General features: G+C 42.7%; 1 protein-coding gene across 2 annotated transcripts in view; it reads right to left on the bottom strand.

Annotated features, from left to right (window-relative positions):
• lrp8 (low density lipoprotein receptor-related protein 8, apolipoprotein e receptor) overlaps nucleotides 1–22,267 on the bottom strand; it is a 101,786-nt gene that overhangs the window by 21,828 nt on the left and 57,691 nt on the right. Inside the window, exons 3-7 of one of the 2 annotated variants that reach the window (XM_080195759.1) lie at nucleotides 17,531–17,653; nucleotides 4,933–5,055; nucleotides 3,091–3,462; nucleotides 290–412; nucleotides 67–189 (exon numbers count right to left, since the gene is read on the bottom strand). In XM_080195759.1, the coding sequence (XP_080051885.1) occupies nucleotides 67–189; nucleotides 290–412; nucleotides 3,091–3,462; nucleotides 4,933–5,055; nucleotides 17,531–17,653 (864 nt within the window). The remainder of the gene's footprint in view (nucleotides 1–66; nucleotides 190–289; nucleotides 413–3,090; nucleotides 3,463–4,932; nucleotides 5,056–17,530; nucleotides 17,654–22,267) is intronic. The other variant, XM_080195760.1, reaches the window with a different exon arrangement.

Below are 22,267 nucleotides of genomic sequence, written 5' to 3' on the forward strand. Positions count from 1 at the left end.
ATCAAACAGGATATTTAGCATACACAATAATCATAAAAAGCACTTGTCACGCTAGATCCACCTTACCACATTCTTTGAGTGGTTCATCAGACCAGTCCTTGCAGTCCCTGTGAGAGTCACACACTTTATTCGCATTGATACATTCTCCACTCCTGCACAGGAACTTGTGCAGTCCTTTGCAAGGAGTCACTATTAAGCATCAAAAACAGTAATGTTAGATCAACCCTTCTTCTCAATGGGCACTGACAACTTAATGTCTGACTCACGTCTCAAAATGATCACCACAAACCATTCACGCAGTCTCGCTCATCATTGTGGTCTGGGCAGTCAAAGATTTGGTTACACTGTTTGGATCCATGGATGCAACTCCCATCACCACACTGGAACTGATCAGGCTGGCAAGTTGTCATTGCTTTGAGAAGAAAATAGAAATGCACATTTGTTTTTAAATGTCACAACTTATTATTACGCAGAAGAAAATAATCAGATTTTTGATATTTAAGATTGATTACGAGCAGAAAAAAAATCAATGTATAATACCAAGGTACAGGACCAGGGATCAGAAATAAGTATGTGACTTCCTGAGAGAATGCTAGGTTGGATATTTGTCTGCAAGGCTGTCAAAGAAGTTGGGGCCAGTGACTCATGAAAATCACAGAACTTTACGGCACAGAAGGAGGTAATTCAGACCATTGTGTCTGTACCAGCCAGCAAGCAGCTATTCAATTAATATCACACAGATTAAGAGCTCAAATTTGTGTATCTCTTTCTGCTGCAGGCCTGTACGATCAGCCAGCCATTACAGATGACTACTGTGCATATCTCTCACCACAGCTTGCAAATACCTATCACAATTTCAGGCCAGCCATGATCTCACTGAATGACAAAACAGGTTTAAGGAGATGAGCAGTCTACTCCCAGAAATACAATTTCCCCTCCCCCAAGGGACACAGTTGTTGAGTTTGTGGAGGTAGAACCGTGTAGTCACAGTGTAGAGGTGATGAGGACAAATAGGAGAGCCATTGGAATAGCAAGAAAGTGATGTCTGGGTGACCATGCAATTGCTACTAATATCACTGTATTTTCACAAGATTAGCAGTGAGATGTCTATGGGCAGCCATGTTATGCTCCTTTTGCATGGATAAAAGGGAGTAAATGCTGGCTTTGTACAAGAAAACAATTTGGCTGACAACATAGATGAATCTTATGCTGGGTTGGAAAGAGAGCAAGGCAAAAAATTGAAGAGTAGTGGTTTTGACAGCCTTTTTTTTAAAAACAGCAAATACATACTGAGCCAGGCTAAGTTGATTGACCTCCAACAACCACAACCATCTTCCTTGTGCTGGATATGACTCCAGCCAGGCAAGAGCTTTCCCAAATCCCCATTCACTTGCTTTGCTAGGGCTCCTTGTTGCCACACATGGTAAAATGCTGCCTTGAGGTTAAGGGCAGTCACTCTCTTCTCACCTCTGAAGTTCAGATCATTTGTCCATGTTTGGAATAAGACAGTAAAGAGATCAGGAACGGAGTGATCCAGGTGGAACACAAACTCAGTGTCAGTGAGCGGGTTATTACTAAGTAAGTGCTGCTTGATAGCACTGTCGCTGACATCTTCCGTCACTTACCTGATGGTCCAGCACAGATTGATGGGATCGATGAGATTGGCAGGATTGCATTTGTCCTGTATTTTTTTGGATAAGACATACATTTTTCACTTTGCCAGGTAGATGTCAATGTTGCTACTATACTGGAATAGCTTGGATGGGGCGTGGTTAGTTCTGGAGCACAAGTCTTCAGTACTATTGCAGGAATATTGTCAGGCCCCATAATCTTTGCAGTATCCAGTATCTTCAGCCATTTCTTGATATCACGTGGAGCAAATCAAATTGGCTGAAGACGGCCATCTGTGACATGGGGATCTCTGGAGATAGACCATCCACTTCACACATCTGGCTGAAAATTGTTGCAAAAACTTCAGCCTTGTCTTTTGCACTAGTATTCGAGGCTCCCCACCGCCCCATCAGTGATGACAGGAATACTTGTACAGCTTCCTCCACCAGCATGTTGTTTAAATCGCCCACCATCTTTCAAGATTGGGTGTGGCAGGCCTGTAGAACTTAGGCCTAATCCATTGGCTGTTGAAGCACTTAATTCTGTTTATCATATACTGCTTGGCACATGAGTTGTAGCTTCACTCAGTTGACACCTCATTTTAAGTATGCCTGGTGTCCTGGCATAACCTCCTGCATTCTTCATTCAGCAGGGTTAATCCTCTAGATTTGTGGTCATGGAAGAGTGGGGGTGGGGGATAGGGTATATCAACCTTGAGGTTACAGATTGAGTACACACTCATTTAGCACAGTGGTAGTGCCCCACAGTACAATATGAAGGCAGGACTTCATCTCCACAAGGACTAGTAACAGTGGTTATTTCAGAGAATACTGTTGTAGACATGTGCATCTGCAACAGGAGGTTGGCGAGGATGAGGTCAAGTAGGTTTGCCCACCCCTTCCCCCTTGTAGAATCACTCACCATCTAATACAGATGGAGTCTAGCAGCTATGTATTTTAGGATTCAGCCAGTTTGGTCAGTAGTGGTGGTACAGAACCACTTTTAGTGATGGACAATGAAGTTCCTCTCCTAGAGTACTAGAGTAAACCCACTAGCTTTCAGGGTTTGCCCCTTTGTCAGGCGAGTGGAGAGTGGAGGGGACTCTCCACTCACCTGACGAAGGGGCAAACCCTGAAAGCTAGTGGGTTTACTATCAAGTAAACTAGTTGGACTTTAACCTGGTCTTAAGAGACTTCTTACTGTACTTACTGGGCCAGTGACAGTACTATTATGCTACCACTTCCCCCTCAACTTGCTACATAAATGCAAATCATTGTTTTCCGTTTCATTTCTCTTATCAAATGTTTCCTTCCTGAAAGCCTCAATTCCTTTCTGGGATTGCTTTTCCGGTCACTACCACTGAAAAACTCCTTCAACAGAAAGATGAAATAACATCCATCCACTTCACTTACATAAAAAGCTATCAGATACTTTAAGTTCAGCAAAATATGCCTGCATGAGCTCAAAGCAAAAACTTACGGCAGCCAATTTCATCCGATTTGTCTTTGCAGTCGATGCCTCCATCACATTTCCAGTTCAGGTGGATGCAATCGCCATTGTTGCACTGAAACTCCGTTGCTAAGCAGGCACTTGCTGGCAGTGCCTTGTGGCCACAATTCTTCACACTCTCGTCCGATCCATCAGTGCAATCTGGATCATTGTCACAGGCCCACAGCTTGGGGATGCAGGCTGAGTTGTTACACTGGAACTCATGGGGTCCACAGGTGGGCGGAACGCAGTTCTGCTCCTCGGATCCATCCCCACAGTCGTCATCACCATCGCACACAAACATCATGGCAATGCATTTATCATTACCACACTGGAATTCATTGGTTGGGCATGTCTTTTGATCTGGTGGGCGTGGGGTGGGGAAGAGAGCAGGAGAGAGATGGAAAAGAGAGTAAATACATTTTGCACGCTAGACATAGCCACTTCTGTCCAGAATTATGTCCCTTCCCAACCGTTCACCTGCCTAATTTTCAAATTTCTCTTATATGCATTAACAGGTGGCATGGTGGCACAATGGTTAGCACTGCTGCCTCACAGTACCAGGGACGTGGATTCAATTCCAGCCTTTGGTGACTGTGTGGCGTTTGCATGTTCTCCCTGTGTCTTTGTGGGTTTCCTCCGGGTGCTGTGGTTTCCTCCCACATTCCAAAGCTGTGCAGGTTCAGTGGAATGGCCTTTCTGAATTGCCACTTCCTGTCCCATGATGTTAAGTTTAGAGGGATTAGCAAGGTAAATGCTTGGGGTAATGAGGATAGGGTGGGTAAGATGCTTTGTCAGAGAGTTAGTGCAGGCTTAATGGCTCCCTCCTGCATTGTAGGGATTCTATGATTCTATAACTGATGCAGGAGGAAGGGCCCAGCATTCCCATGCTCTCAGGTATTCCCTCAGGTCTGTGTTCATGTTGAAGCCTGGATTGGGACCACTGGCAAGCTATTGAACCCTTGGATCACTGAAGCTGAACTTAATCATCTCTTCACTTGGGGTCTGCACGTGCAGCTTCCAGCAGGAATCCCTGGATAACGACCAGTCGGGATCACCTTCTAAAATGATCCAATCCAGTTGCTAATAAACTACTGTTGTACTGACACCAGTTGCAAATGAGTAATTACACTTCAATTCTTACAGTTTAAGGATTTCTGACCAATTCTGGACATGCCTGAGAGAGGGCAATAATGTTACAGGGAGAGATTATGTAAGAGTTGTAAAATAGCATTACACATTCATGAGAAAGACAATTAGTCAAAACTGTTCAATTCTACAAATCACTTCCTTACAATGAATGGTTGAAAAACATGTCTGAGAAACAATGCTGCAACAAACTAATCAACCATCTGTCAGATTGAGCAAAGTCAAGTCATTAAAATTTAGCTGTAAAAATGCAGAGACTCAAGATACCATCTATAAAACTTTTCATTAAAAGCAGTGTGTTTTCTCTTGGTGTTCTCAAGAAAAGCACTGAATCTTGCTAGGTCAATATTTATACATGTGCCAGCTGCCATCCTGTACTTTGTTCACCAAAGGACTTCCCTGCCAAAAAACTCATCCTGTCTGCACCAGACAGACATCAACACATGCTCACCCTCCAGCTGGCATCACTGGGAGCAGGAACATCCTCCTTAACACACCAGCCAGCTGAACTGCAATGCTCCCCTCTTTGGTTGCATTACTCAAGATGGAATCTTCTGGTCTGTATGGCCCAGCGCTCCTCGTATAGTCATTAATTTCTTGACTGAACATTGGAGGAAACCAGAGATAAGGGTTTCAGGCTAGAGCCTCAACCAAAATTCACAAGGCGGTATTTCACACACTCACCGGCTGCACAATTCAACTCGTCGGTTCCATTTGCACAGTCCTTCTCACCATCGCACTGCCACGATATTGGGACACATCTGTTCCTGGCACAGCGAAAAGTGTCAGGTGGGCACGTATATCTATCTATACCACATGGGAAAGAAAAGATCCTGAGTGCATTTGCTCTACAAGTGAGCAATTCTGCTGCTTAGCTTTTTCAGCCTGGCTTTTTTTGGGCTTGCGGGACTTAGGAAACACTGTAAGGAAAGGTTTTATAATCAACTTAAGTCACTGTATCCAGTTGCTATGCCACATGTACATTCCTTTAATATATATTTCATTAAATGTGAGATCTTGAATGAAGGTACAATAATAGCACAGACAACATAGGAAGGCAGTGAATAGCACAGTAGGGAAGGGGATAGTGCTGCCAAGCCATAGATTTAAGAACTTTAAGATTGCAAGGGCAAAGGAAAGAATGAGGGGTATAAAGAACTCCTCAGTTTTCAGAACTCAAGTGAGTATGAGCAAGAGTGCTAATCCTTGATTTCAGCACTTTAAAGAGAAGACCATTCTTGGGGGAGTAAGTTTTCTACTGTTCTCACTGCAGATAGTTAAAGAAGCACAACTTATAGCGGCCATTGTATTGTCTTCCATCAATTCTGTACAGAAAGCTTCCTGAACTAGTAAAGAAAGGCACAAGCAAGTCCCTTGATGGGAAAGAGAGAAAGAGAGAGAGATAGTAATGGCTGGGGCTGGGGGGTGGTTTGGAGAGATTAAAGATGCCTCCCAGAGGCAAAAATGAAAGTCACACCACTGCACAGTTCAGTACACTTGGGAACAATTTACACTGCATTCTTTTGTAGCATAATTCAATATCATTTAATTTATACTGTTGAACAATCTTTTTAGATGTGCTCTTCCCCTGCATTTCTCTAAGGGTTATCCTAATCAGTGATTTTATTTTTCAGACAGCAGACAAGAAAGCAAAAATAAAGCCAGGAAGCTGAGCAATGGAATCGCTTTGCTCTTATCACTGAATCCTATCAGGTTATTTTATTCATGAACCCTTTCAATGGAAAAGAAGCAAACAAACTGCCTGATTTATCAGTATGCCAGCTTGCCAGAAGTGTGTCCAACGTATTTATTATTGCATTGCATTATCAAAGAAAACTAAATTGCTCTCAAATATACAAATCCACTTAATCATTCTTTGCCAAGCTCTTAAAACACACAGATTGAAGGAAGATGAGCAGTTAGGCACCGCCGGGCCCGAGGGCAGGATCACAAGATTGAGTGAAGATCTTGATTGATATTTGAGTTGACTGCACTCCACTGGGTGGATTTTCTAGCGCACGACAGGAGCTGTAGATAAACAAGTTAGGTGTAGAGAAACCTAGAAAAAGGCAACTTCCCCATGGCGTTCAAAAATCAACCTGAGAACCATCTGTTTCCAGAGCTATTTCCAAGCTGCTGGTTGGCACACATGAAACAGCAACTTCCTTCAGAGCCAACGTTGTGTGAATGGAATGCATTGCCATTCAGCAGGTCAGTTTGGATTGGAAAGCCACCAATATAAAAGGAACAGCATTCGAATCTGTTTGCAAGCAGAAAAGAAAAAATAAACAAATCTGGTTTAAGCTCATAAGTAGCCTCACCTTAAATGGTCACTCTTGCTGTGTGTGCTCAAGCAGTAAGAAAGCTGTTCAACAACACAACTGAGTCCAATCTGGCAGATTACATTGAGTTCATAAGAACATAAGAAATAGGAGCAGGAGTAGGATATGCAGCCTGTCAAGCACGCTCTATTATTCAATATCATGTTTAATCTATTTTCCAACCTGATCACAAGAGTCAAGGAATTTGGATAAGTCCAAAACTCTTGTCATTCACAGCCTTGAATACACTTATTGACTCAGCGTCCACAGCCTACCAAGGTAGATAACTCCAGATATTCATAGCTCCCTTGAATGAAGATATTACTCTTCACCTATTTCGATAATAGCCAACCTCTTACCCTGAGACTGGAACCTGTAGTTTTAGACTCTCCAACCTGGGAAAAGAGCACCTCAAAATCCACTCTGTCAACCCTCTTAAAGTCTTATAGGTTTCAATAAGATCATCTGTCACTCTTTTAAACTCCAATATCGGCCCATTTTACCCAACCTCTTCTCATAAAACAACCCTCTCATCTCAGGAATCAATCTACTGAACACTCATCACACCCCCTCCAAGCAAGGTATACCTTGCCTCAGACAAGGAAACCAATGCTATACATAATACTCTCCAACCAGGATTTTCTGATCCCATGACAGGACACTAGTAAATCCTGCCCCTTTGCAGGAATGGAAGATCCAGTGATGGGTGTGGGTCTCGACAAAGTCCTGTACATCTGCAGCAAAATTTCCTTCTTCTAGTGCTCTAGAACCTACACAACGAAGGGCTACATACCATTTGCCTTCCTGATTTCTTGCTTACCTACGTTAACTTTGTGTTTTGTCAACAAGCAGACTCATTTCCCTCTAAATGGTGAGAAACTATTAAAATGCTCGGGTGTCCAAAATTTTTCTAAAAGATCTTGGTTTTCTACTCTTCTCAAAAAGTGAATAATCTCACATTTCTAGGAATCATCTTTAAGTGATGAGAAAGAAACTGAAAATGGCATTTATCTTTCCAACACACATTGAACAGTTGGCTGGTGGACCCTACTTGTGTTATTATGATTTAGGTTTGTTTTTTCTGTTCATATGGCCTCAAGACTAGACTTTCATTGTTGTGATTAAGTACATTTAGCACCCAGCACAGATTGAACACTTTATTTAGCTGGATTTGGGTTTGTTTCAGTATCAGGGAGATGGGAATCTCCTTGTGCTAGTCGTTAGCCTATGTTGGGTATTTGTGGTTTAGTAGTTTAATCAGGCACTCTGGTTTTTACATCAGCATTGATGATTCCCATTTATTACTCTATGTGGTGAAGGTGCTCCCATAGTGCCATTAGGGAGGGAGTTCCTGGATTTTAAACAACAATGGTGAAGGAACAGATGATGCAATTCCATATCAGGACAGTACATGTGACTTGGAGCTTGGGAAACTAGAGGCAATGGTGCTTGACTCTGTGAGGGGTCTAGAACTTGTCAGTTTGGGAGGGAGATTATGCTCAAGAACACAGGACTGGGTGTATCTTCCTTGTCCTGTCAACACTCCTCATGTAAGCCCTAATCCCAACAATCTGTTCATTCTTTAAATCAGGAAAGGTCCTTTGTAATAAATCCATCTGTTTACCCCAGCTCTTTAACCATTTTCCCCAATGTTTCCTTCTCTGAATTTCCTCAATGGGATTTTCCTAATTGAGTACGCCTTCTGGAGCTAACCATTGGATTTGACCCTTCAAATCCCAAGCACTTTCCAAGTCATAGGCCAAAAGTTGGCTGGTCAATCAGATGCCTGGCAGCCCCGTCCCTGAGTGATGAGCCTGCCCTTTGGCACCTCCCTCAGTATGTGACTGTGTGACAAGAAGCAGTCAATCCAGTAGCAACTGAGTATTTGCAGCTGTAACATTGACCATGCTGGGCATACCTAGCTACATGTCACTAAGAAACTCAAACAGATTTGTCATACATCATTCCTTTTTCATAAAGCAAAGTTAACTCTTTCGAATCACATCATAGTTTTCTAAATGAGTACTTCCTTAGTAATGGATTCCAGTACTTATACTTTTCTCTTTCCCTCCTTGCTAAAATAGCAGTATTACATTTGCTAATCTTCCAGCCCACTGGGACTGTTCCAGAAAGTAGGGAAATCTGGAAGATCACAATTAGTACATGCACTGCTTCTGCAACCATTTCTTCCAAAATTCTAGGATGTAGACCGTCAGGTCTTGGTGAGTTGCTGGTTTTCAGTCCCATTAATTTCTCTAGTACTTTTGCATAACTAATATTATTTATTTTAAGTTCTTTAACTCCAAAAAGCTGAAGGTGAATTGAATGCAAAAGTAGGGAGGTTATGTTTCAGTTGTACAGGGCATTAGTGAGACCACATTCGGAGTACTATGTACAGTACCGCCCTCCTTATTTAAGGAAGAATGTAATTGCATTGGAAGCAATTCAGAGAAGGTTTACTAACCCAATACTTGGAATGAGTGGGTTGTCTTATAAGAAAAGGTTGGACAGGATAGGTTTGTATCTGCTGGAATTTAGAAGCGTGAGAGATGACTTGATTGAAACATACAAGATCCTGAGGGATCTTGACAGGGTGGAGAGCATGTTTCTTCTTATGGGAGATCTAGAATTAAGGGTCGATGTATAAAAATAAGGGATCGCCCACTTAAGACAGAGATGAGAATTTCTTTCTCTTAGAAAGTTGAGTATCTTTAGAACTTTATGGTCAGCACAGCTTTGTCAAAGGCAGATCATGCCTTATGAGCCTGGATAAGTTCTTTGAAAATGTGACTAAATACATTGTCGAAGGAAGAACTGTAGATGTGATTTATTTGGACTTCAGCAAGGCATTCGATAAGGTCCCCCATGCAAGACTTCGTGAGAAAGTGAGACGGCATGGGATCCAAGGGGCTGTTGCCTTGTGGATCTAGAACTGGCTTGCCTGCAGAAGGCAGAGAGTGGTTGTAGATGGGTCTTTTTCTGCATGGAGGTCAGTCACCAGTGGAGTGCCCCAGGGATCTGTTCTGGGACCCTTGCTGTTTATAATTTTCATAAGTGATCTGGATGAGGAAGTGGAAGGATGGGTTGGTAAATTTGCTGATGACACGAAGGTTGGTGGTGTTGTAGATAGTTTGGAGGGATGTCAGTGGTTGCAGTGTGACATAAATAGGATGCAAGGCTGGGTGGAGAAGTAGCAGATGGATTTCAACCTGGATAAATGTGTAGTGGTCCATTTTGGCAGGTCAGATGGGATGAAGGAATATAATACAAAGATACAAAGAGCAACCCAGCACGGGAAACAGGCCCTTCGGCCCAATGAGCCCGCGCCGCCGCATCTTCCTACACCTACCCTGCCCTGTGTGTATGTGAATGGAACCCCTAATGTAGCCAGATTCAGGGGAGAATAGTGTCAATTTGGTAAACCAATCAGCCTAAGAGCACATCTTTGGGGGTGTGGGAGGAAACCGGAGCACCCGGAGGAAACCCACGCAACCACAGGGAGAATGCGCAAACTCCCACAGACACAGGCCCAAATCCATGTATCTGCACAGCTAGCAGTGCTAGTCACTGAGCTGTTGTGGCGCCCGTCTACCGGTCCAGGATCAAGCACACACAACGACACGAAGTACTAGGCCACTCCCGGAACCTCCAAGAGCAGCCCACGCACGACCCACCGTGTGCATGCCCCTCGTTTGACAACAAGGTGGACCGACCCTGTGGAATAAAAAGACAATACGTTAACATATAAAACTACATTTCCGGTGTCGTCCTGAGGCTCCGACCCTATTTAATACCCTCTACTATAACCCTCCATCCTTGCTTCGCTCATGTGTCTAAGTAAACCTTAAACAAGTCCAACGTGCCTGCCTCCACCACCCTACTCGGTAGCACGTTCCATACCCCCACGACCCTCTGCGTGAAAAACCTTCCTCTCATATCCAAATTATACTTCTCCCCCCTCACCCTTAGATCGTGACCTCTCATAATTGTCCCCAATCTAGGGAAAAGCCTACCACTGTTTACTCTACCTATTCCCTTCAGTATTTTATATACCTCTATCATGTCCCCCCTTAATCTCCGTCTTTCTAAGGAGAAGAGCCCCAGTTTCTCCAACCTTTCCTCATAACTCAGTCCTTCCATGCCAGGCAATATCCTGGTAAACCTCGTCTGCACCCTCTCCAGGGTCTCCACATCCTTCCGGTAGTAAGGTGACCAGAACTGGACGCAGTACTCCAAATGTGGTCTAACCAACGTTCTGTACAACTGAAGCAATAGACGGCAAGACTCTTAGCAGTGTAGAGGATCAGAAGGACCTTGGGGTCCGGGTCCATAGAATTCTTCAATTGGCCTCGCAGGTAGAGGATGTGGTTAAGAAGGCATCTGGTGTACTGGCCTTCATTAATTGAGGGATTGAGTTTAGGAGTCGGGAGATAACGCTGCAGCTTTATAAGACCCTTGTCAGACCTCTCTTGGAATACTGTGCTCAGTTCTGGTCACCTCATTACAGGAAGGATGTGGAAGCTATTGAAAGGGTGCAGAGGAGATTTACGAGGATGTTGCCTGGATTGGGTGGCATGCCTTATGAGGATAGGTTGAGGGAGCTCAGTCTTTTCTCCTTAGAGAGACAAAGGATGAGAGGTGACCTCATTGAAGTGTATAAGATGTTGAGAGGTATAGATCGGGTGGATTTTCAGAGGCTTTTTCCAAGGGCTGGAATGGTTGCTATGAGAGGACACAGGTTTGAGGTGCTGGGGAGTAGGTACAGAGGAGATATCAGGGGTAAGTTTTTCACTCGGAGGGTGATGGATGAGTGGAATCGGCTGCCGTCAGTGCTGGTGGAGGCAAATTCGATAGGGTCTTTAAAGAAACTTCTGGATGAGTACATGGAACTTAATAGAATTGAGGGTTATAAGTAAGCCTAGTAGGTATGGATATCATCGGCGCAACTTGTGGGCCAAAGGGCCTGTTTGTGCTGTAGTTTTTCTATGTTCTTTCTATGTTCTAACTTTCTTCCTCAAAAGGCAGCAGAAGCAGAGTCTACAAATATTTTTAAGACAGAGGTAGATAGACTTTTGATAAGTAGGTGATAGATTATCAGGGCAGGTGTATGGAATCGAGGTTACAATCAGATCAGCCATGATCTTAGACTCAAAGGGCTGAGTGGCCTACTCCTGATGTTCCTTATTGTATACAAAGTGCCTACAATTTGATTTGATATTTCATAATAGTTTACTATTACCATATTTTATTTTCTCCCTATATAAGATTTTGGTCATCCTTTGCTGCTATTTAAAGTGTCCCCAAACCTGAAGCTTACAACTTCTCAGCAATATTATAAGCCTCTTTGTATAACCTGCGCTTAACCTCTTTAGTTAGTTACGATGGACCACTTTTCCTATGGAGTTTGTGTTTCTCACTGGAATATAGTCTTGTTGAGAATTACCAAATATTTCTTTACATGCTCAATACTATTCATCTGCTGTCGTACATTTTAATTGAATTGCCCAATCTACATCAATCAACCCTCATCTCCAATCTTTGCAATTGATTTTGTTTAAGTTCAATGCTCCAATTTCAGACTTCCAAATGTCACTCTCAAACTCTATGTGAAATTCTATCATATGATGATCACTCTTTCCCAAAGGATTGCACAGAGCTTTACAGCACAAAAAGTGGCCTTTCGGTTATGTCTGTGCTGGTCATCAACTGTAAGATTACTGTCTTATTTCACAAAACAAGATCTAACATATTATTCTAGGAAACGTATCTCAAATGTGTTCTTCGAACATTTCCTCCAAACGACCTTTGTCAATTTGATTTATCCAGGGCTATATGAAGATTATGTACCCTACTGCATCATCTTTGTTACAAGGTCTTCTTATTTTTTGATTCATATTCTGTCCGGCAATATAACTACAGTTAGGGGGCATTTGAATTACTCTTGCAAGTGTTTTCTGACCTTTGTAAATTTCTCATCTCACCCATACTAGTTCTACTTTCTACTCTTCCAAGGCAAAATCATTTCATATTACTTTTCTTACACCATCCTTTGTTAACAGGATTATGCCCTTCCTTTTCCATATTTTCTCAAAATATTAAGTATTCTGGAATATTTAGTCCTTGTGTTTTTGTCTCAACACCTTACATAAGCATTAATTATACCAGTAATTAAAGTTGCATATCCTTGAACAATATTATGTGAGAAGTCAAACTACGTTGTTGACTGTGGCATGAGTTAGAGGAGTGGCGGGCAGCAGCAGAGCAGGGTTAACCTGCCACCTCAAATTCTAAGAGAGTTTGTGCGGTGCAGAATTGATTTGTTGAAATACTTGGAGTGCATTGTTCAGATCTCCTCTAATGGGAAGAGGAAAGTGAGGCAGCCCAGTGGAATTGGTAATGACAAGTGATTTACATCCAAGACTGCAGAGATTTTGATTAAAAATAGAAAATCACTTTTTGAAACAGTTTATGGGGCAAAGAGTCAGTTATTTGCAACATAACCAAAATGGGCTAGTGTTCGGTATGAGTAATCAGATAACGCACAGGTTGTCCACCTCTGAATTTGAGAAGTTTGAACAGAACAGTTCATTTCTGGGTAATGCATATTCAAGTGTTGAAAATGCATTCACATTGAACAGCTTCAACAATCTATATCTCAGACCTATTTAGTTAAAACTCTTAACACTACATTTCCTCAATAGCATTGATACATGCATTATTCAAAACAGTACATTGCAATAGTGATTAGGAAAGTGTCAGTTTTCATCCTAAGTTTGTGCCGAGGTGGCTGAACTCAAACAGGACAATAGTGGGCAATATAATTAATTTCAGCATCCTTGTCCTTGGCAGAGATGGTAGGGTGAGGTTACTCATCTGCACCCTAATCAACATCTAATTACCCCTCCAGGAAAGTGCAGGCATGGGTCAGACCTAGATTAATTTGGCTTCGACACTGAATAGCTGAATGGGTGGCATGGTAGCATAGTGGTTAGCACTGCCGCTTCACAGCTCCAGGGTCCTGGGCTCGATTCCCAGTTTGGGTTACTGTCTGTGTGGAGTTTGCACATTCTCCTTGTGTCTGCATGAGTTTCCTCTGGGTGCTCCGGTTTCCTCCCACAGTCCAAAGATGTGCGAGTTAGGTTGATTGGCCATGCTAAAATTGCCCCTTAGTGTCCTAAGTTGCGTAGTTTAGAAGGATTAGCGGGTAAATGTGTAGGGAAAGGGGGAGTGGGGCCTAGGTGGGACTGTGGTCGGTGCAGACTCGATGGGCCAAATGGCCTCTTTCTGCACTGTAGGATTTCTATGATTCTGACTCACACATGGGAAGAATGGGCACTTTGGGTGAGGGTATGAGAGACAGCTGGTGTTCAGGGAAATTTGAATCAATGCCTTCAGGAGACGAAAAAACTGGAAGTTCCAACAACCCAACTGAAGTTACAGAACACAGGCAAAGAATACTGCAGATACAGGAAAACTAAAACAAAAAAATGCTGGAAATATTCAGCAGACCAGGCAATTGTTCTTCTACCCTCTGCTGCTGCTTGATCTGCTGAGCATTTTCTGTTGAAATCTCAGTTAAATATTTCTTGCTTTCAATGTATCCAGACAATATTAGGAAATAAATGTGATGTGGAGATGACAGCATTGGACTGGAGTAGGTACAGCAAAAAATCTCACAACACCAAGTTAAACTCCAACAGGTTTATTTGGAATCACAAGCTTTCGGAGTGCTGCTCCTTACTCACCTGATGAAGGAGCAGCTCTCTGAAAGCTCGTGATGCCAAGGAAATAAATTGTTAATGAAATTCTTTGCAAGTCTTTTGCAAGGAAATAATGGGTGCACAAATCCAAACTACATTTGGTTTATTATTTAAATCACAGAGGCTCCTCATGGCATATCACAGCAAAGACTGGCTTAACATCCACCTGAAGATTCAATAGGAATAATTAGTCATGTTTTTCTTCCTATAAACTATAAAGACACAGCGTGCGCTTGCTGGGACCAATAGCTTTTCCTCACTCAAGTGCTTTGGATCTGGTTGGTATCATGCTGTGGAAGTAGGTCATTACACTGCAGTGTTAGAAATGTGCTTACACATAATTTGTTCCACTTCAACAAGAATAGGAGAGGAAGTTACCCTCACACCAAATCTGTAGAGGTCCTTGGCTCAAACTGCGTTTTCTATTATTTCTATTGTGGGTCACTGGTTTTCTAAGTTTTTTTTTAGATTAGAAAATTGCAAACCTCACTCTACTATTCAAGAAAAGCGAAAGAGCAAAGCTTGGAAATTAAATAACATTAGCCTAACAACTGTTGGTGGGAAATTACTAGAGTGTATAATGAAAGGATACACTGACTGAACACATTGAAAATTTCAGCTGATTAGAAAGAACCAGCACAAATTTGTAAAGAATAGGTCATGCCTGACAAAGTGATTGACTTTTGAGGTAACGAAATGTGGACAAGAGTCTCTGGACGTTATTTATATAGATATCCAGAAGGTCTTGGATAAAATCCCTCATAAAAGACTATTAGATGAATTTGAAGCTGAAAGAATTGACAGCAAATTATTGACCTGATTAGAAAATTGCCGAGTGTCAGGAGACAAAGTTGGGATAATGGGCAGGTGTCATTCGGGATATCCCAAAAGGATCTGTATTGGGGCCTCAACTATTCATCATATTTATTAATAACTTCTATAGAGGTATAGAAAGCCACAGCTCCAATTTTGCCAACAATACAAAGAAGGCTTTATAAGCATGAAATTACAAAATGGTTTCGTAAATTAAGGAAGTGGGAATAGCTGTGGCAAATCAATTTCAAAGCAGACAATGTGAGGATCTAAAAAGGATGGATTATTCTCCAAACGATGAAAAGCTTGAAATAATGGAATTCCAAAGAAACCTGACTGTTCATGTCGTGGATCATTAAAATATTGTGAACAGCTACTGAAATTAATCAAAAAAGGCTAATGGAATGTCATCTTTCTTTCTAGAAGACCTGAATACTAGACAGCGGAAGTTATGCTACAGCTGTACAAAACACTGATTGGACAACATCTGAAGTACCGTGAGCAGTTTTGTCACACTCTCTCTAAATGGCAATTAATGCCAAATAAATTGTTAATTTAAAAATCTGAGATTAACAGATTTTGTTAACCAAACGTGCTTTGGGAAAAGGAGTAAATGAGGGGGGTGTTAGGCTGCAGCTCAGCCATGATCTCAGTGAATGCAGAACAGGCTCAAGAGGCTAAATTGAACCATAGAATCTCTAAAGAACAAAAGGCGGCCAGTCAGTCCATCAAGTTCAGAAGTAGGCCATTCAGCTCATGGGGTGACATGATAGCACAATGGTTAGCATTGCTGCCTCACAGCTCTTGAGACCTGGGTTCAATTCCTGCCTTGGGACATTATCTTGTGGAGTTTGCACATTCTCCACGTTTCTGCGTGGGTTTCCTCCAGGTCGAGTTTGGTGTATTAGCCATGCTAAATTGCTCCTTGGTGTCCTGGGATGCATGGGTTAGTGGGATTAATGGAGTAAATATGTGGGATTATGGGGATAGGGCTTGGGTGGGATTGCTGTTGGAGGAGACTCAAATGGATCGAATGACACTGTGGGGTTTCTATGATTTTAAGAGTCTGCACAGGTTCTCCAACAGAGCATCTTACCAGGCCCACCTCTCACCCTATCCCTGCAACCCTACATATTTATCCTGCTAATCCACCAACATATACATCTTTAACATTAAAGGGGCAATTTAGCATGGCCAATCCTCCTAACTGCACATTTTTGTAGTATGGGAGAAAACCCATGCACACGCAGGGAGAACATGCAAACTCTATACAGGCAATCACCCAATGCTGGAATTGAATCCTGGCACTGTGAGGCAGCGGTGCTAACCACTGTGCCACCCTTATAAATGGCCTACTCCTGCTCTTAGAATCAACAAGCTTGGGCTCTCCTTGATTGCTAGTCAAAATCATGCAGCCTGTTGTAGGGTGGAGTCATAAAGACCAGGAAGCCCCCAGCGTCTGTCCCTGATCTGCATGGAGTTAGCTGACCCTAGGACTTCACGCTTGGTATATGGAGAAAAAATAAACACAGCCAGGGTTTCTACTCCAGTCCAGTAACCACTGTAGGACACTGTATGCATTTCTAAGAGCAGGAATGGCTCCAACTGTAATATGCTCACAGTTGCTATTCACAGTCCCATAAATTAAGTGAAGAATGCCCACCTGGGAGAGTACATTAACAGTGATGGTGACATCCTAGCACAACACTACTCACTTAACATTTAGATTGAACATTTTATTTAGTAAAACATCACAAGGCACATCATTGGGAAATTATCAGACAAAATCTGAGTCACACAGTGACTTAGATACTGACTTGTGCTTCAGCAGATCAATGATGATAATTGGGAAATTGGGAATTGTGGAGAGGAAGAATATTCAGATTGGCCAATCAATGTTTTGATTATTTGCTTAATCTGTATAAACTCCTGACCTAATTGTCAATATAAATGGCTATCCTGCTACAGACACTATTGCTATAAATTATTGTTATTCACTTGAATTAAATGCATGACAGATTAGAATTCTGAGATAAACAAATCTTTAAAAGCATTCAGAACTCCCTTCTTGCAGCATTACCAAGTTACCCGTAAGCTTGTGCTCCCATTCATAACATCAGTATGTGGAATATAAGGATATCACAAGAGGGAATCCTACACAAAATAACTTCCCATAAATTGCCTTTAATCAACGGTTCTAAAGTGTTGGAGGAGGGACACAGATAACTCAATAACATTTAAGATTATGGGGCAAATCAGCAAATTAAGTGCCTCTTTAAAACAGATTTTCTGCCTCCACAAAGCGGTGGTTTGAAGCTACTCATTACTTTGATACAGGTTACCACAATGATCTTTCAGGATGTCCTTTTTGTAATGATGGTTACTCACTGCACACCGCAGCTGCTTCATCTGATCCATCCATACACTCCTCTTCTCCATCACAATGCCAGCTTTCCATGATGCAGTCACCATTGTCACAGGTAAATTCCGTTATTGCACAAGTTTTCTTGGCTGTTTGAAAAACAGAGTTTACAACATTTAATGTGACGTAAAAAAATAATTTGATTGCTGCTTATTTCAAAAATACAAATATTCCATAGTTTTGTACCCACCTCAAGCAGGCCTCCGACATGAAACAGATAATCTGAGATTCAATTGTGGCATAAACTGATTAAAGGGCACAAGCAAGTATACTGCTTGTGGAATATTTTTCTATCTTTCTCATATTAACACCAAGGGTCTCGCCTTTATACTAATTGTCTTTTTTTTTGCCCCATGAAATTACAGTACAGAAACAGGCCATTTGGCCCAGCTACTATCCATCATTTAAGATCCACATGAACCTCTTCTCACTTTATTGTGTCTTGTCCTATCAGCAGAACCTTCCATTGCTTTCTCCTTTATGTTCTTGTGAGTACACTCACTATACCAATGGTAAACCACCTCCTCCCACCACATACACTGAATGTATCTCTCACTTCAGATGGAATGAGCCTCCTTTAAATAAATCACAAGTTTGTGTATGTAGCAGGGGCTTAGGATGTAAAACCTGCTGCATGGAGGTAAGAGTAAAATGTTGAACACTATCAGAAACTGGCTAACAGGAAATAACATATGCCTCAAAGAACCAGCCCCGCCACCTTCCCACTACAGTAACCAGCCGCTAGCCAACCACTGCCACCAGATCACAACAAAGTAGATTGCCATTCAGCAGCTCCTCAAAACCAGGTCAACATCCAGCCACCAGTTCCTCATAACCAGGTCAACAACCAGCAATGAGCTCCTCAAAACCAGGTCAACCTTCAACCACCCTCATAACCAGGTCAATCCCTGCAATGAGCTCCTCAAAACCAGGTCAACCTCCAGCCACCAGCTCCTCATAACCAGGTCAACCTCCAAAACACCAGTTCCTCATAACAAGGCCAACAACCAGCAATGAGCTCTTCATAACCAGGCCAACTATCAACAATGAGCTCCTCATAATCAGGCCAACTGCCAGCCACCAACTCCTCATAATCAGGCCAACCTCCAGCAATCAGCTCCTCATAACTCATTCAATGACCAACAATGATCTCTTCATAACCAGGCCAACTGCCAGCAATGAGTTCCTTCTCAATGGCTGGGCCTTCCTGCAAATACCAGACAGAAAGGCTCTTGAGTTAAAATCTCATCCAAAAGACACCACTCCAATCTCAAATATTCCACAGCCAATGAAGTGCAACTCTTATTGCAATGCAGGAAACCTAACAGGCAACTTGTCTCACAACAGCAACATCTCTATGATAGATTGTTTGAAATTGAAAAATATGTTTGGAGAGTGACCTGCATCGTATACACATGAAATTAGCAGCTGGACATTCCTTAATCTATCTGGCTCACCTGCTCCAACTAACATCATATATTTATATGTAACCAGCTATTTGCCAGGTCACGGTACGAGACCAACTGGGAACGAGCAACTCTGAACTCCAAAACAGTTACAATGGGGACAGGATCAGACCAACCCACCCCACCAGTTCCCACTGCCTGTTTAAGCTTCATCATCCCTTCAATTTTTTATTCATTCATAGGATGTGGACTTTACTGGCTAGGCTGGCATTTATTGCCCATCTCTAATTGCCCTCAAGATGGTGGTGGTAAGCTTCCATCTTGAACCGTTGTAGTCCAAGAGATATAGGAACACCTACAGTGCTGTTAGGGAAGGAGTTGCAAAACTTTGATCCAGTGACAGTGAAGGAACAATGATATATTTCCAAGTCAGGATGGTGAGTGGCTCGGAAAGAATCTTCCAGCTGGTGGTGTTTCCATGTGTTTGCTGATCTTGTCCTTCTTGATGATAACTGGCATGGGTTTGGTAGTTGCTATTAAAGGAGTCTTGGTGAGTTGCTGTCTGGCATCTTGTAGACGGTGGATACTACTGCTGAGGGAGGGAGTGACTGTTTGTACCAATAAGTGGGCAGTTTTGTCCTAGATGGCGTCTTTGTGTATCAGTTGCTGAAAGTTAGCACACAGGTACAGCAGGCAGTAAAGAAAACAAATGGCATATTGGCCTTCACAGTGAGAGAATTTGAGTATAGGGATGGGGATGTTTTGCTGCAATTGTATAGGGTGTTGGTGAGACCACACCTGGGGTATTGTGTGTAGTTTTGGTGTCCTCATCTGACGAATAATGTCCTTGCTATGGACGGAGTACAGCGAAGGTTTACCAGGCTGATTCCTAGGATGGCAGGTCTGTCAAATGAGGACAGGTTAAGTCAGTTAGATTATATTCACTGGAGTTTAGAAGAGTAAGAAGGGATCTCATAGAAGCTTATAAAGTTCTAACAGGATTTGACAGAGTACATTCAGAAAGAATGTTCCCAGTGGTGGGGAAGTCCAGACCTTGGAGTCATAGTTTGACGATAAGGGGTAAACCTTTTAGAACTGAAGTGAGGAGAAATTTCTTCACCCAGAGAGTGGCGAATGTGCGGAATTCACTACCACAGAATGTAGTTGAGGCCAAAATGTTGTCCGATTTCAAGAAGAAATTAGATATAGCTCTTAGTCCTAAAGGGACTTAAGGGTATGAAAGGAAGGGGGGAATCAGGATATTGAATTCAATGACCAGCCATGAATGCCTGAGTAGGGGTTCAAAGGTTTCAATGGCCTACTCCTGCTTCTAGTTTCTATGTGTCAAGTTCTTGAATGTTGTTGGAGCTGCACTCCCCCAGGCAAGTGGGGAGTATTCCATCACACTCCTAACTTGTCCGTTGTATATGGTGAACAGGCTTTGCGGAGTCAGGAGATGGGTTACATGCTACCAGATTTCAAGCACCTGACCTCTTGTACCCACTGTATTCATAAGGTTGGTCCAGTTCATGGAAACATAAAACAGAAATTAGGAGCAGGTGTAGGCCATTTGGTCCTTTCAGCCAGCTCCATCATTCATTATGATCATGGCTGATTATCCAACTCAATAGCTTGATCCTGCCTTTTCCTATATCCTTTGATCCCCTTTGCCTCAAGAGCTATACCTAACTCCTTCTTGAAAACATATTATTTGGGCCTCAACTACTTTCTTTGGTGGTGAATTCCACTGGCTTAGCACTCTCTGGGTGAAGAAATTTCTCTTCATTTCAGTCCTAAAAGTTTAACCCACATTCTTAGACTTACCAGTTCATTTCTATCAATGGTAAAACCCAGGATGTTGATAGTGGGGGATTCAGCGATGGTAATGCCATTCCTCCCAGCACTTATCAGTTGACACCACAGACTCTTCCCTCTGAACCCCTTTCTCCTGCTCACCTACCCAAGCCTGTTCACCCCTGCACAACAAACCCCCAATCACCGTCTGCACTCCACCACAGCCCTTTTCACATTCCTGCCCCGTACTAGCTCACCCATTCCAAGACCTCCATGGCATCTCTCCCTTTCCCCTGCCTACCCAGCCTCTCCTGCCCCATCTCTTTCTTGCTCTTTCTCCAACCCCCATTCCTCTCCTCCCATCTAACACCTCCACCATCCACACCTTGCAGCACAGCCCAACAATATCTCATGCTGCCATCCATCTCCAGCCAGAAGATGACTGCTGGAACCTCTTGCAGCTTGAAGATCCACTGGTTATTGCTCCACTCACACTCTGCTCCAGAAGCTGCCGTTGGCCTTCTGCTGGGTAAGTCCCAACTTTTGCAAGTCAGACATGTTTCAGACCAGTGTGATATCCTGCCAGAGACGTCAATGATTGGATGTGCAGTGGGGCGGTGGAGGTGTGGGGGTGGGGGGGTGGGGGTGGGGGTGGGGTGGGGGGGGTGGGGTGGGGGGGGCGGGCTGATGAGAGAAGAAAGAGGAACGATGATCCCAGCTGGGCCTTCACCAACATCCCTTACAGGGTCTTAGCAAGTAATTCATATCCTAGTTGGGGATATCAATCATTTTCCTTTCCTACAATTCTAGCAACAAAAGTGTGCAGGTAGTAGATACAAGTTTGTTTTTCATATGCCTATGAAATTATACAACTCACCCACATATCCCTGACTGTTATTTAATACATCTATTTATAGCAGCATTAAATAGGTTTTCCTCTCAATTGCAAAATGTGACATTTTGTTGTTTAACTATGAATTTCACAGCCACCTACAATTCATCAATCATTAAAACCATTCTAGGGAGGGGTGTTGGAACAGTAATTTCACTTTATTAATTTGATGAACACACAGTAAATGATAGGAAGGTTTTGTTTCTGCAAACCTGAACAGCTCACCAAATTCTCAGCTTTAGAAACGCATGACAAGACTCTCCGGCCCTGTCACAGGAGGTTTTCACTTGGCAGACAGAGGTTCAAATCAAAAGTGACTTCAGTGGGAATGGAAGATCTCGCCAGTGGTAGGAACGGGAAAATCTTGCTCAGGGCCAGCGCACTCAAACCAAAATAACAATTGAAAACATTTCATTTGTAAATGATGGTTTGCTACCCTATGCTGTTGTGCCACACCCTGTCAGAAGCCACTAATCATCATCAATTGCATTATAAAAGAAATCTCCAAGTGATTCTGTACCTGAGCCAAAGCAGAGCCCACTGATTAGCAGGCTGCTGAGCACCAGTGTTCAAAGCTTGCCTTTTGATACACAATTATTCTCCTACCTCTG

The sequence above is a fragment of the Carcharhinus amblyrhynchos genome, chromosome 9 (assembly GCF_965287045.1).
Source record: "Carcharhinus amblyrhynchos chromosome 9, sCarAmb.v2.hapA, whole genome shotgun sequence".
Classification (NCBI taxonomy): domain Eukaryota; kingdom Metazoa; phylum Chordata; class Chondrichthyes; order Carcharhiniformes; family Carcharhinidae; genus Carcharhinus; species Carcharhinus amblyrhynchos.